Below are 14,956 nucleotides of genomic sequence, written 5' to 3'. Positions count from 1 at the left end.
AAATGTAAACAATACAAAGTGTGCGAAGTCAGTGAGTGCGGGCCTACAATTTTAAAGATTTTTTTTTTTGGTAACATTTTCGCTATAGTTTTTCATGAAATATTACAACCTTCGTCACAACTCTTTTATTTCTAAAAAATCACGGACACACACACACAAATATATATATATATATATATATATATATATATATATATATATATATATATATATATATATATATATATACATATATATACACACGCACATATACATACATTTATATATTGTTATGCATTTCTCTTCACCAACGTTCCTCATTTTCCTTCACTATTATGTCCAATGAGAACGGGCCACCATTGAGCATGGTGCTCCACACAGAAGCAGAGCTTCTACTGCCCCCCCCCCCCCCCCATATGTTTTGGATATGGAGGGCAATATTTATTGGATATGAAAATATAAAACCCGTGGTCCAGGAGTTTACTCGAGGAGGGAGAGGGGTTGGTGTCGGGATGGAAGTGGAAGCGGGGGATGGAGGAGGAATAGATACAAGGGGAGGGGGTGTAGAAATATCTTGGGAAGAAGGGGTAGGGGTAGACTGAAAAGCAGCATTGGAGTAGGGAGTAAGAGAAAGATCTCGTCGACGTGCTTCATGCCTGGTCTTACGTAAAGTAAGGCCTAGTTTGAATCTGGGAGTTGTCACCTAACACAAAGCTTTATGTAGGACAGTCCCTATAATGTTAAGGGAGCCTCCACATTTGGCACATGTGCGTGACTGTGCAGAGCAGTTTGATGATCATGACCAGGTTGAGCATACTAGGGCGGCATTGTTTGACAGGGTGGTCTAGACGCCAACAATTCTGACATTAACGGGAGGAGAATGATGTGGTCGGACAGGGAGGCATTCTCGGCCAATGTAAACATCACAGAGGTCACGTGTACGGAAAGTAATCGGAATATTGGTGTTGGATTTACGGCGGCCCCTAGGGGGAAGCATTGAACTGCCCACGAGGCAGGCAAGCAAGTCCTCTCCACAATCCGAACAATCCTTGTCGTAGACAGGGTAGTTTGTCGGGGAGGTGGAGACAGTCCCGTTGTAAGTATTGAAGGAGGGATGAGACTGGGCAGGAATGGATTTACTATTGAAGATAGTTGGGGTTGACAATACTTCAGTTTGAGATTCAGTTGTAATGTTACAAGGCTGGGCTAAACAGAATATTCAAAAGGTCTGTAGAGGTAGGGGCAGTAGATGGACGGGGAACGTATGGAAGAGGGAGTAGTGTTGAATGAAATACTACTGCGGAGAGATGGACAATTAGGTTGCAGGACGGGAGGAGGCAGTAGTAAATGAAGAAAGCTGTGGGGGTGGAGATGAAATAGAATGTTGAGGAGGACTCTTTTCTGGAGGTTGAGTAATGATCTGGGTGGATGAGTTGGAATGGACTTAGATGATGATAGACGTTGGGGAGGAGGTAGTAGTAGTGTTCATAGTCGTGGTCAAAGGAGAGCCTGAGGTCGGGGAACCAGGAGAATCGGATTCTGTGGGGCTAGTTCATAAAGGGGTAAACCTCATTGCCACTAATAGAGGTACAGAATCTTCATTACTGGCCATGATAAGCCTAGAGTATGTTGAGAGAAAAGTCCACCCCTCAGGGTCCCTTTGATAGGTAATGGCTAGACAACTAAGCAATACCGTACCCATGGCTCCCCTAGGCCGTTCATGACTGGCAGAAAGTCAGCCTTTCATCTTTTCAACGCGGCTCTCACACCTTAGACCCCAAACCGTAGGGAAATGACCGGTGAGTGGATTTTTTCCCCGCTTATTTAGCAGTGTTACCAAATCGAGCTGTCCCCAGCGACCACCGGCTCCCATCTGTGTTGTTCACACGGATGACGGACACACGGCAGATCGAGCTGTGGTAAGGTGGTGACCGTAGTGGTTGTCCAGTAAACGTCGGGCACCGGATTACAATTGTACCCGCCAACCATCCTTTAAACCAGTGGTTCTTAACCTTTTAACTACCACGCCCCCTTTAGGAATTTGTCCTTCCCTCCACGTCCGTTCGTCTGGATAGGGGCTTAGGAAATGGATAGTAGAATGGGTTGAAGAGAATGAAATGGAAAGGGAAGAAAAGATAGTGCAAAATTAGTTGAGTCGAAGGCCGAGACCCAATTTATTGAAATATTTCTGCCGCGTCAACGTCGAAGGTCATTAGCGGTTTATTCAAAATATAACGATAGGATGGGGCTAGGGGTTGATGCTCCCATGTTATGATTTTTTAAAGGCTGTTTGTGGATTTCCAGAATGGTTAATGGCCAAAACAAATGTGTTAGATGTTAAATGTCATGTAGTATTATGAAAAGGTCTTGTGGCGAAAAGGGTAAATATTACTTAACCATTGGGATAAGCGGACAGAAGGAGCGGATGAGGAAGAGGAGGAAAAGGAAAGGGGGAGAAGAAAAGACCATGCAAAATTAGTCGAGGCGAGGGCTGATGTCCAAGGCAGGGGTGATCCCCTCTGAGCCGCAGTCTCCGTCTCCTAAGCCCCCCTACCACCACGACAACAACGAGCAAGGGATGGGGGGGGGGGGGGGCTGAGGCAAAAGGTAGTGACGATGATCCCCAGGATTGGGTCCCAGTCTCCTTCTCCTAAGCCTGATTTGGGATTGTCAAACCGAAGATGTATCTTAGTAAAGCCTTTGTACACCACATTCAGGTGTAAACCAGTCAGAAACCTCTATGTATATTGCCTTGTTTTTTTTCGTAAATGACTACATAATGCAAGAAAGTGTTCAAGGTTGCTGTTACTGAAGAGTTGAACTTGAAGCCAAGGCTGCAGTCGTGAAAACCACGTAGGTTGATGCCCGAAGGTTGTGTCACCGTATCTTATTAGAGGTTATTTATTTATTGAAAAAATCTGCCGCGTCCACATCTAAGATCACTAGCGGCGTATTCAAAATAAAACCATAGGTTGGGACTGGGGGGCGAAGCCCCAAGTAAGTTTTTGGTTTATATGGCGATTTTTGTGATTCCTAGAAGAGTTCGGGGTTAAAACAAATGTATTAGATATCAAAGGTCACATAGCATTATGATAAAATATTGTGGCGAAGGGAGTTATAGTGAATTACCATGAAGATAAGTGGACAGAAGGGGGTGAAGAAGAGAATGAAAGAGAAAGGGAAAGAAAGGTCCAAGGTATTTATTTATTTAATAAACATTTTCTGCCGCGTCAACATCGGTCTTCAGCGGCGTATTCAAAATACAGCGATAGGGGGGCTTGGGGCCGAAGCCACTATCTATAGCATTATGATTATGATGCTATCTATAGCATTATGTTTTGTGGAAAAAAGAGCAAAAAATGAGTGAACGACTACCCTAAGTGGACAGAAGGGGATGAAGAAGAGAAGTAAAAGGAAAGTATGAGAAGAAAGTACAGTTTGTTGAGGCAAGGGCTGAAGTTCACGGCAGGGAGGTCCTAGGTAGGGTTGATCCCCTACATTGGGTTTCAGTCTCCGTGACGGGTTATGGTTGACATTCATTAATTTATTTAAAAATCCTGCCACGTCAACATCTAAGGTCATTGGCGGCGTATTCATAATATAGCGACAGGGTGGGGCTTGGGGGTGAAGCCTCCAAATAAGATTTTTTTTTTTTTTTCACAAGGCGATGTTTGTGTCAGACATAAAGGTCATACATAATTATGACAAAGTATTGTGGCAAAAATGGTAATTATGAATTAACGGTTAGGATGTAAGTGGACAGAAGAATGGATAAAGAAGAGAAAGAAAAGGAATGGTGGAGACCATGCAAAATTAGTACAGGCGAGGTCCATGGTATGGGGATGGGTTCTCGTTGATATTTATTTACTGAAAAATTTCTGCCGCGTCAACATCGTCATTAGCACCGTATTCAAAGTATAGTGATAGCGTGAGGATTGAGGGCAAAGCTCCCCGGCAAGGAAGAATTATATGACATCAATGGTCATATGGCGCTATGGTAAAGTTGAGTAGCGAAAAGAGTTAGGAATCAGTTCATGAATACGGTAAAGTTACAGGATGAACAATACTAGAGGGTAGCATGGTAGTAAAAAGGGTAGAGAGGAGCTGATGGGGCATAACACAAGGTAAAAGTTTCAGAAGGGAGAGTTAAGGGAGTAGGGAGCACTATGAAACGGGCAAACATGAGTTGAACGATTAGGATAGATGGACAGAATAGGGGGATGAAAAAAAAGGAAAAGGAAAGGAGGATAAGGAAAGACCATGCAAAATTAGTTGAGGCGTGGGCTGAGGACCAAATTAGGGGCGATCCCTTATATTGGGCCTCAGTCCCCGTCTCCTACACCTGCCCCCAAGACAACGAGGAGCAAGCGAATGAGGGGGTTCTGGTTGCTAAACAACGATGGGTGGATATACACCCACCCTTCATTTTCAAACATCCCGTCATCTCTATTTCCAAAAAGATCTCGTGTTTGGCTTCTCGACATCTTTCATAAACTGCTTTAAAATAATCTAGCGAATATTTACCGAAAGTATAGATCCGAGTCTTATTTATTGAAAAATTTGTCGTGTCAACCTCTAAAAGTCATGAGTGGCGTTTAGCACAGAATGACCATCAAGACCAAACCGTTTTCTTTTAATTATACTACACACTTTTGTCATTTCAAAACACTAGTTTTCCACTTATACATTAAATGACTCAATTTCTACCGCATTTCCAATTAAATTTGTTCAGCATCTGGGTACTTACATGACATTGCTGTGTAATTTATATTTTCCCTCAGTCAGCCAATAAACTAAAAGCTTTAATATATATATATATATATATATATATATATATATATATATATATATATATATATATATATATATATTTATATATAAATTTCTTGATTTTCAAATCATGGAGTTGGAAGGCTAAAGGAAACAAATATACCATCACTGCCATTTCAATATTGACCTCATAATATAATATAAACATAATTTGGACCACTTAAAAATAACATGTTTGGAGATATGAGCAAATGCAGCCTATAGTCTGCTTGAAATTTTCATTATGGAAATATAGCAAACAGCTATGTCATTGGATGGTGCAGACAACCTTTCAGGCTCCAACAATTAAAGAGTATGCATTACAGGGAAAACAATCAACCATCTAAATTCATTTACTATTACATTGTAAAAATAAACATACAAGTTATAATATCAACATTAAAGACATGTTGAATCATTTGTATTGTTTTCATGACAGAACAGTAGATAATGTCATGTATGAGAGTTTGGCAAGAGGTATTGGTGTACTGCTGTTCATTCTCCCTACTGCTGCATTAATGCAATCTATTACAATCCTTATACGAATCAAAATGGATGGAACAATCTTTTACTGCTGTTGCAGGGTTTACAATCTGAAATGCTTTTAGTCACTCAAGGCAGGAAATTCCACAATAAAAAAGAGAGAGAAAAAAAAATAGACGGAACCTTACAGTCAATATTGACAGATCTAATAGCAGACAAATGCAGCTGTTGTAGTACTCCCTTCAGTTGTTGTTGCTCTTGCCTGAATGATGGGGAGGTTGCTGATAGTTGTGCCCCTACATCTATATCCACCATGTCTGAATATGAGAGCACTGCATGGCTCATGGTATGTGGCTTGGAGCCAGAGCTGCATTTCTAATAAAATTGTAAGCACCAATGATATCAAATTTCAGTGCTTTTTATCATTCTTTGAGTCTCCTTTGCCTTCAACATCAAGGAAGAAGTAATTGCCAGAGTTCTTCTGTTCAACATCTTTCTGGCTACTGTCCTTGTTGATGCGAGGCCTAAAGTTGTTAGGATCACGTCTAAAAGTGATTCCTAACATCTCCAAGAACTTGTTCATTCCAGACACCAGTGTCTGGGGTGCATTGGCCAATGTCTTGACTGATGGCTGACCCTCAAAAACAATGACTCTGTCTGCAAGGTATGTAGCCATAATGAAATCGTGCTCTACAACAAAGGCAGTCTTCTTGGCATGCATAATGAAACGCTTTATGACCTTAGCAGCAGCTAAACGCTGTTCTGAGTCTAAGTAAGCAGATGGTTCATCAATAAGATAAACAGCTGCAGGAACACCTAGACACAAAGTCAACGCCACACGTTGCAATTCTCCTCCAGAAAGATGCTGGACTTCTTGATCAAAGAGCTCTTCAATCTTCATAGGCTTCATTACATCTGTAACAAACTGAGGGAGAATATATGCATCTCTGATCTTGTCATGAAGCAGCTGCCGCACAGTAGACTGACTTTTTGGACTGATCTTCTGTGGCTTGTAGGATATGTGCAGCTCTGGTAAATCAGACTTGCCTTCATCAGGTTCCAATCGTCCTGCAAGCATTCGAATGAATGTAGTTTTTCCAGTTCCATTTTCCCCAAGCAGCACCATAATTTCTGAATCTGTAAAGTTGCCAGCATCTATTGTAAGGTGGAAGTCACCCATTTTCTTAGTCATTTTGGGGTACTTTAAGCGACACATTCTCTTGATTTCTTCTTCACTCAGCTGATCAGATACTTTGAAGGTGAGAGATTCCTCTCTGAACCTAAGATTTTCTGTTGGAACAAAGCCATCAAGGAAAACATTGATCCCCTCCCTCACTGAGAATGGTACAGTGACCACTCCATATGCACCTGGCTGGCCATACAAACAACAGATGAAATCAGAAAGATAATCTAACACAGCCAAGTCATGCTCCACCACCACCACATAGTTATCCTCTTTTACCATGGAGCGGATGGCACGTGAAGCATTCAAACGCTGCTTGACATCAAGATATGAGGATGGCTCATCAAACATATAAATATTAGCCCTCTGAATGCACACCATTGCTATAGCAAACCTCTGAAGTTCTCCTCCAGACAGATCTTCTATGTTGCGCACTAAGACGCTCCGCAGATCCAGGACAGTGAGCATCTCATCCAAGTTACCAATATCACTCTTTTTGTTAAGCAGATCTTTGACAGAGCCTTTGACAGCCTTGGGAATCTGGTCTACATACTGAGGCTTGATGATGGCTTTTAAATCATCTTCCAAGATGCGAGTGAAGTAATTCTGCAGTTCATTACCACGGAAGTAGGTAAGAATATCAGTCCAATCTGGTGGATCTGCAAAGCGACCTAGATTGGGTTTCAGTTTTCCAGCCAAGATCTTTAGTGCTGTCGACTTCCCAATTCCATTTGTGCCAACCAATCCCAGGACTTCACCTCGGCGTGGAACAGGAAGTCGATGAAGCTTGAAGGAATTCTTGTTGTAACGGTGGACTGTCTCCTTCTCCAAGTTACTGGGCAAGTTGATAATCATAATGGCATCAAATGGGCACTTCTTCACACATATACCACATCCAATGCAAAGCTCCTCACTGATGGATGCTAGCTTGTCATTGATGGTGACCTCAATGCAGAGTTTACCCATTCTCACCACAGGACACGACTTCTTGCATTCCTGACGGCATCGTTTTGGCTTGCATTTCTCGCTGTTGACGATGGCAATACGAGTCTGCTTGTCTGTCTCTTCTTGTTTCTTCCTAGGAGGCATCTTGGCGGCAGTGACTGTCACTGAAAAAAAGAATAATATCTGTAATTGTTTGAATATTATGAAAATCCTAAGAAATAATTCTAGGGATTTTGGTACCCTTTCTGAATGTAAACCCACAATATTCATTCTAGCTAAATCATTTAATAATTTATAAGTATAATTTCATAATATTAACCATTCAGGTATATTTCTCTAATCCAAAAGGTTTTTAACCCCCTGACAACAGATTTATGTACTGTCCCTTGTAGCTTTTGTGAATTTTGTTACATATAGATGGTTTGACATGTACTCAGCAACCAATGAGTCTACCAATAGGCACTGTTAACCCCCCCCCCCCCACTAAATTAATACATTTCTTTTTAAATAGATAATTAAATACAAATAAACAGATCATAGGTGAATCTAATGCTTCATAAATTTCACATCTTAATTTATATATAAAACTTGATTCCTTTTTAAATTTCTCAATTCTGAGAAAATTTGTTCACAGCAGAAAAATACCATCACAAACACAAGGTCACATTCCCACATAATTTACATACAGTCACAGCTAAGAATTTGATTTGCTGTTATCCATTTTTTCACTGTATTCACTGTTACAGTTAAGTTTATTTTTGTATTAATGAATGATAATGTTTAAAATTGAACATAGAGGATGATGACAAATGTTAAACAGACACGTTCTTGTTGAGATCAAGGACAAAATCGTTTTCATATGAAGTTCATTCATTATTTTAGATAACTGGTAAACAAAAACGAAACAAACTGGACCAAACACATTGCACAATTAGTAGTAAACTATTGTTTGCATCAGCTACAGCATTTTGCCTCCTCACTGTATAGGATCTATCTATTTTAAAGAATTTAGATAGGTTACTGGTACATATTTAGAAAGCCAATGTGGAAAATCATACAAAACAAGGCCAAATATGACTTAAATAAATGAACATTGGAAAGATTTCCTTAATCATTTTGTTAATATAAAATTAAGAGGTTACAGACTAAAATATATATTTTTTTCTAACTTCATATAAAAGCTTGCAGAATGAAAGGCTACTTCTTCTCATGAAGCATGATACCAGGCAAACATAAATACCAATTTAGGTACTTTGGTAAAATTTACAAACACATTCTTTTTCCAATGTTTCAAATAATATAGTAGTCTAATCATTATGAAACACACTATTAAGTGAAGAAAAGGAAAACTTATCTAAAGTTCCTTAAAAGAAATAAATGATTAAGAATCCTGTCTAGAATTCGACTGAGAACTGCTAAAAATGCAAAGGAAACCATTTTATGAAGATCTGTCAGAAAATAGCAACATTGGTACTATTTTAATTTTTAGCATCTTCTATCCTTCAGTATAACAAAACAAATGCAGATTTCATGACTTTTGGAAAGAAAGACAGAAAAGTAAAGTTTAGATATTTGCCATAAATAGTAAACAATATATTGTAGCCACCTCTTTGAACTATACATACATACATCTTCCTTACACCTAGAATCCCTCCCCCCTATTTTCTGAGGGTCCTAATTCTGTAATTCTCTTCAGAAACTGCAGACTACTTAGAAGTCTCTTGTGAATAGAAAAAAGTGGCAAAAATTCCCATCTCCTAACTCCAAGAATGACCCCCCCCCTTGCTTATAATTTGTCTCCTCAGGAGTTTCTGAAGGAAACTCCTGTAGAGGTCTGAAAAACAAACGTTTTCTTAAGAGGAGGAGAAAGGGAGACAAATGTCTGAAGAGCAGAGGAAGAGGTGGGAATAGGAGAGAATGTGGTAGATGGAGTGGAACATTTATATTGCCTGGTGTGACAGGTAAAGTGAGGAGAAGCATAAGCGCTGGTAGAGTTGTAGGGAATTGTTACTCAAACTTGTAGGCAGGGCAGCTCCCGTAAAGCACATTATGGAAGCCACCACAAATGGCACATATGCATGATTGTGCACAGCAATTTGAATGGTCATGAGATGGCTGCTTTTGGAAACTTTACCAACTTGTTTTTGGAGACAATATTGGATGGGGAGGGTATTGTCAGAGTAAGGGGCTGTGATCCCAAGTAGTTGGGCTAAAAAGAGTACTCAAAAGATCTGAAGAGGTGTAAATAGTAGAAGGACAAGGGAAGGAGGAAGATAGAATGGTTTGGAGTGAGGTAAAGGATGACAATAAGGATGAAAAGTAGTAATAAGGGAGGAGGGGGTAGAAAATCGATAAGTCTGTATAGGAGGAAGAGAAGGAGTGGAGGATGTTGGGAGAGAGGAAGGGCTGTATTCTCCTGGGTGGATGATTCAGAATGGATCAAGTTGACAGCAAGCATTGAGGAGGGGGTACTAGTAGCAGTGGTAGGAGCTGTGATCAAAGGAGAGATAGGGGTTGGGAAACCAGAGAAATCAAATTTAGATTGACTATTAGATGAAGGGGTTAAGCCTTAATGACCCTAATGAGGATACAAAATCTCAATTATTAGCCATGGAAAGCCTGAAAAATGTGGGGAAGAGTCCTTACCCCCAAGGGTCCCTATGACAGGTGAGGGCTAGATGATTAACTAAAGGAATACAATGCCAATGGATTTCCAAGACCATTCAGGACTGACAAAGCCAGCCTCAGCCTTTAGCATGACTCTTAAACCTTAGGAAGTGGACAGAAGTGATTGAAAAGAAGGAAAAGGAAAGGGGGAGAAAACAAAAATATATAAAATTGGTTGAGCCTCCTGTTGAGACCTATTTATACTATACTATGGCATTTTGGCATAATGCTTTATCTTTAATGAGAACTATACTAGCATTAAATAATGAAACTGACTACCCAAAATATTACTGAACTACTATCTCTAAATATTGAATAAGTAATTTACAAAACAGAGAGAAAGAGAGAGAGAGAGAGAGAGAGAGAGAGAGAGAGAGAGAGAGAGAGAGAGAGAGAGAGAGAGAGAGAGAGAGAGAGAGAGAGAGAGCAGAATAGTTACCAATTCAGTTTATTTATACTATACAGAGGTGATCTGGTAATACCCCTTTATCTTCAATGAGAACCATGCTAGCCTTAACAAATGAAATGAAACTGACTACCCAAAATAGTACTGAAATACTATCTCTAAATATTGAATAAGGAAATAAATTACAAAAAGCCATGTCTCCATTCCACAGGAACCCAGTATGCAAGTTATACTGTGTCTTTTTCATTCCCTACCCTTTTTCAAACACAGAATACTGCTTGTATGTATAAATTCAGAATAATATTGATCAACCTTTACACAGTCTGTCTTATCAAACCCATGTTAACCCTTCCTTGAGCTTTTTGGAAAAATCTAATTTTTCAAATGCTAGTAATATTGATACTGGTAATATTATTGTTGATATTATAAACATTACAGATTCATTAATAATAATAACTGCCATATGAAATAAAATAAAACATTTCTAAAGATCAAGGAAAAGCGTGAAGAAGTGGGAGCTATCAGTGTGTAAATACAATTAATAAACAGTGCCTGAAGGGCATACCCAGTCATGGCAACTTAGATTGTTAACTAAATTTTGTGACATGGTTTTAGGGATTTAGTCTCTAGAATGTGCATCTGTACTGTAAAGAATTACCATCTCTATAATAATAATATACACAGAACAAGTCTCTGTATTGTCTAATGTGACCCCCTACCACTGCAAAGGAAGACAAAGAATCCTCCACATATTTATGGCAGGATAGTGTGTACAGAGTGTACAACTGATGTATGGAACTATCTGATGCTACATCTGTCCTATACTCTATTGAGATGTACATACAAAGGGAGTACAGCTCCCTGCATTTCAGTAAGTGTTGACCAATTCAATGTATATCATTCATATTTTATTCTATTATTCTATCAGGATAATTTCTATAAATACAGATAGTAAAGATTGAAAGAAATCCATTGATATTAATATTGTCTTGATCAGTTATGTGAAGGTATTGTAAACATTTACCTATAAATTTGACAAATGTGTATGTTTTTTTTTTTAATCTGGGGGTATATCAGTGGTTTATTAATGGGTGCACATAATTATATCAAGGTGTCTGGCAACCCTTTGAAAGAGAAATATGAAATATCACCTACTGACATCAGCAGTAATTAAACCTTTGGCACCATATTTCACACACTGATAAGCAACGTAACATGCACAACAGCACTGTTAGTAAAGCCTGTTTCATTAACGCATAAATGCACATTCATTCATTATAGGAGAGATGCTATGTGCCAGTTGATAGTCATTAACCAAGTACCCACTAGGGATAGCATGTATGGACATGCCATGCCCATAGTGAGTTTAATTTATTAATTATAATTACATACAAATGACTCCATAAGAGCACTTGATGTCAAGAATGTGGAGGTCTGGTGTGGTTATGTGGCAAATGTCCTACATATATGGGTAGTAGAGGCTTAGAGGAATCCAGCAACACCACTATCTTTGTGATTAGCCATGTGAATGCATTCTAAACAGTTACCAAATTTGAAGCATGACAATATACATTAGAAAAACAAATTTTTCTCTAAAATCGGGTACTGCCACTGAACTGCATAATAAAACACTGCTCAACATACCCTAAATATTCATTTAATTTTGGTGATAGCTATTCAACACTTAAAGAAAGAAAGAAAGATAGAAAACATATGTTAAGCCATTATCTTGATGAGATTATGTTTTGGTTGGGCACACATTAAAACCCTAATCACTGACCACTGACCAGGCTTGGGTCATTTAAGGTTACATATCTTTCGTAAAACCTAACAAAATATTCAAAGATTCTTACGCATCAATGGAATGTATACGACTTATAGCAATTTGCAAGCAAGAATATTTGCAAATACTATGATTTTTGCACAAACATATACAACTTCAAAAGGTCAAATTTAGAGAGTTTTTGGACATTTATTCACTTAAACTCCCTGGCACTGACTGTTTCAGTCTGCTAGGCAAAAACAGGCCTGCATTTTTTGATATGGGGAAGAGACCTTTCTAAATGCTTTCTTTTTGGACCCTTCAAATGGTATTAGTATAATAGCAGGGGATTTTAAATGAATAAATATTTTTAAAATTCTATAATAAGTCCTTTGGAATTTCTCAGTGACAGTGAATCAGTTAGTCAGTGTTTTCAGGAAAATGCTGACTGACTGTCACTAACCATTTTATGTGCAAAAATCACCATATCTGACAATATTTTTGCCCGCACATTATCTATTAGGTCCTATACATTCCACAGATATATATAAAAAACTTTGAATATTTGGTTAAGTTTGACAAAAGAGAAGAGTGCTACCTAAAACGATCCAAGCCTGGTTAGTGGTCAGGGTTTTAGTGCGTGCTTTTTGGTTGCAAAGGAGAATGCAGAAGAGAAAGCTAATGCATGCTGCTATGCTTCCAGTCTGGTGTAGACTGACTGACCTATTTCACAATACTGCTACATATGGTTGCAATTCTGTCAACAAAATGAACTGCCAATATACAACCAGCATGACAGAATTTACTTTATTATTATTGCAGATTATTACGAACTCGAAAGCCACACTCTTACAGACAGGTCCCTCCACACAGTAAAAAGAAAGTTGCTCACAAAAGACAAAGAAACGTATAGACCGAGTCTTTTTTCAGACACCTATCTCCCTGGCTCATCCTGGGCTTTCGAGCGGCACCGCGTGGCATTCCACCACTTCGGGCATGAAGCACCTCGGGCATCGGCGCCGTGCCACCCGTGCCCTCCCTCGGCCCCGAGTCCGACCGCTCGGGGGCCGCTGACCTCCTTCGCTGGCTCCTCGCTCGGAACCCTTCTTTCCACTCCTAAATCCACACTTGGCACACTTCTGCCGCCTTCACCGCGTCCCCGAGACCGAGATTCTTCCACTGTCGGGCCGAACCTCCACGTGTTAGTACCAGTTATAGTCCCAAGAGCACAACCAGCTGTCAAAGAAGCGGGCTCACCCACTCCCTTTTCCACTCATGCCATCTCATTTCTCGCTTCTAAATCACGCAGGGACACGGGGGATCCTTTAAGCACACTCTCGCACCAGAATGAGGGACGATCGCCCCTTAAAGGTGGACACAATTCCCAAATAGCGATGCCTACCACCGAGGTGTGTTGATTTCGTCACTTCTGAACGACGGAAAGGAGAGGATCAAAGGAAAGTGACGGTAAATATGTCTCACTTTCTCTCCTCTCGCCGGTGTCATCTATTTCCCTTAATTCGTACTTTGGAATATTAAGGTCAGGCGTGCAATATTGTTGGGAATATACTGCCTAAATCTGGTTAATGGGTAAAATGAATGTGTCCTTTGTCTGGTGTTCGCAAATTTTTATTTTTGGCGCGATTTTCAAACCTGTCGAAGGGGCAAGGTGTCTGATATGTTGTTATGCTTTACTCAAGAACTAATTTCCATCTTCTTTTTATATCATGTTATCTTGTGACACCCAAAGGAAGCATCACACATATATCAATATCTACTTATTATCTCTCTCTCTATGTGTGTATATCTGTCTATCTATAAATACACACACACACACACACAAACACACACACACACACACACACACACACACACACACACATATATATATATATATATATATATATATATATATATATATATATATATATATGTATATACATACATACATACACATGTATATAAATATATAAATTAATATATACATATATGAATGTATACATAATATATATATGAATATATATATATATATATATATATATATATATATATGTATATATACACCTGTGTGTGTATGTGTGTATATATGTACACACACACACACACACACACACACACACACACACACACACACACACACACACACACACACACACACACACACACACACACACACAACCACACACACATACATGTATGTGTGTATTCATCTATCTATCTATCTATATATGTGTGTGTGTGTGTGTGTGTGTGTGTGTGTGTGTGTGTGTGTGTGTGTGTGTGTGTGTGTGTGTGTGTGTGTGTGTGTGTGTGTGTGTGTGTGCTCGCGCGCGTGTTTATCTATCTATCTATCTATCTATCTATCTATCTATCTATCTATCTATCTATCTATCTATCTATATATATATATATATATATATATATATATATATATATATATATATATATATATATATATTGTACCATTTCACTGCAAGCAGTAGGCCTCTCCTATTTTTTTCCCTTGGCCTCCTTGTGTTATCCCAGTCAGAGTCGAATGCCCTTTCATAATCGATGAATGCCATACACAGGAGCTAGGTTAGCTAGAATGTAGAGTGTTGGAAATGCAAGTTGTGATGACTTTCATGAACAGTTTATAGATAACTGATGGGAGGCTCATGGACAGGTAATTCTCTAGATCTTTTTAATCACATTTTGTGTATTAAAATGATTACTGCAGTTT

General features: G+C 39.1%; 1 protein-coding gene across 1 annotated transcript; it reads right to left on the bottom strand.

The window, feature by feature from the left end:
* Positions 1–4,909: 4,909 nt before the first annotated feature.
* On the bottom strand, positions 4,910–13,763 carry LOC119584272 (ATP-binding cassette sub-family E member 1-like). The gene is made up of 2 exons (XM_037932799.1): positions 13,637–13,763; positions 4,910–7,563 (listed from the first exon to the last, which is right to left on the bottom strand). Exon 2 carries the CDS (start codon positions 7,541–7,543, stop codon positions 5,681–5,683), a length of 1,863 nt encoding a protein of 620 aa, XP_037788727.1. The 5' UTR covers positions 7,544–7,563; positions 13,637–13,763; the 3' UTR covers positions 4,910–5,680.
* Between the last annotated feature and the right edge of the window lie 1,193 nt (positions 13,764–14,956).

Source organism: Penaeus monodon, chromosome 18 (genome assembly GCF_015228065.2).
Source record: "Penaeus monodon isolate SGIC_2016 chromosome 18, NSTDA_Pmon_1, whole genome shotgun sequence".
NCBI classification, from domain to species: domain Eukaryota; kingdom Metazoa; phylum Arthropoda; class Malacostraca; order Decapoda; family Penaeidae; genus Penaeus; species Penaeus monodon.
Note: the sequence above shows the minus strand (reverse complement) of the source record. Positions and strands in the feature narration are given on the sequence as shown.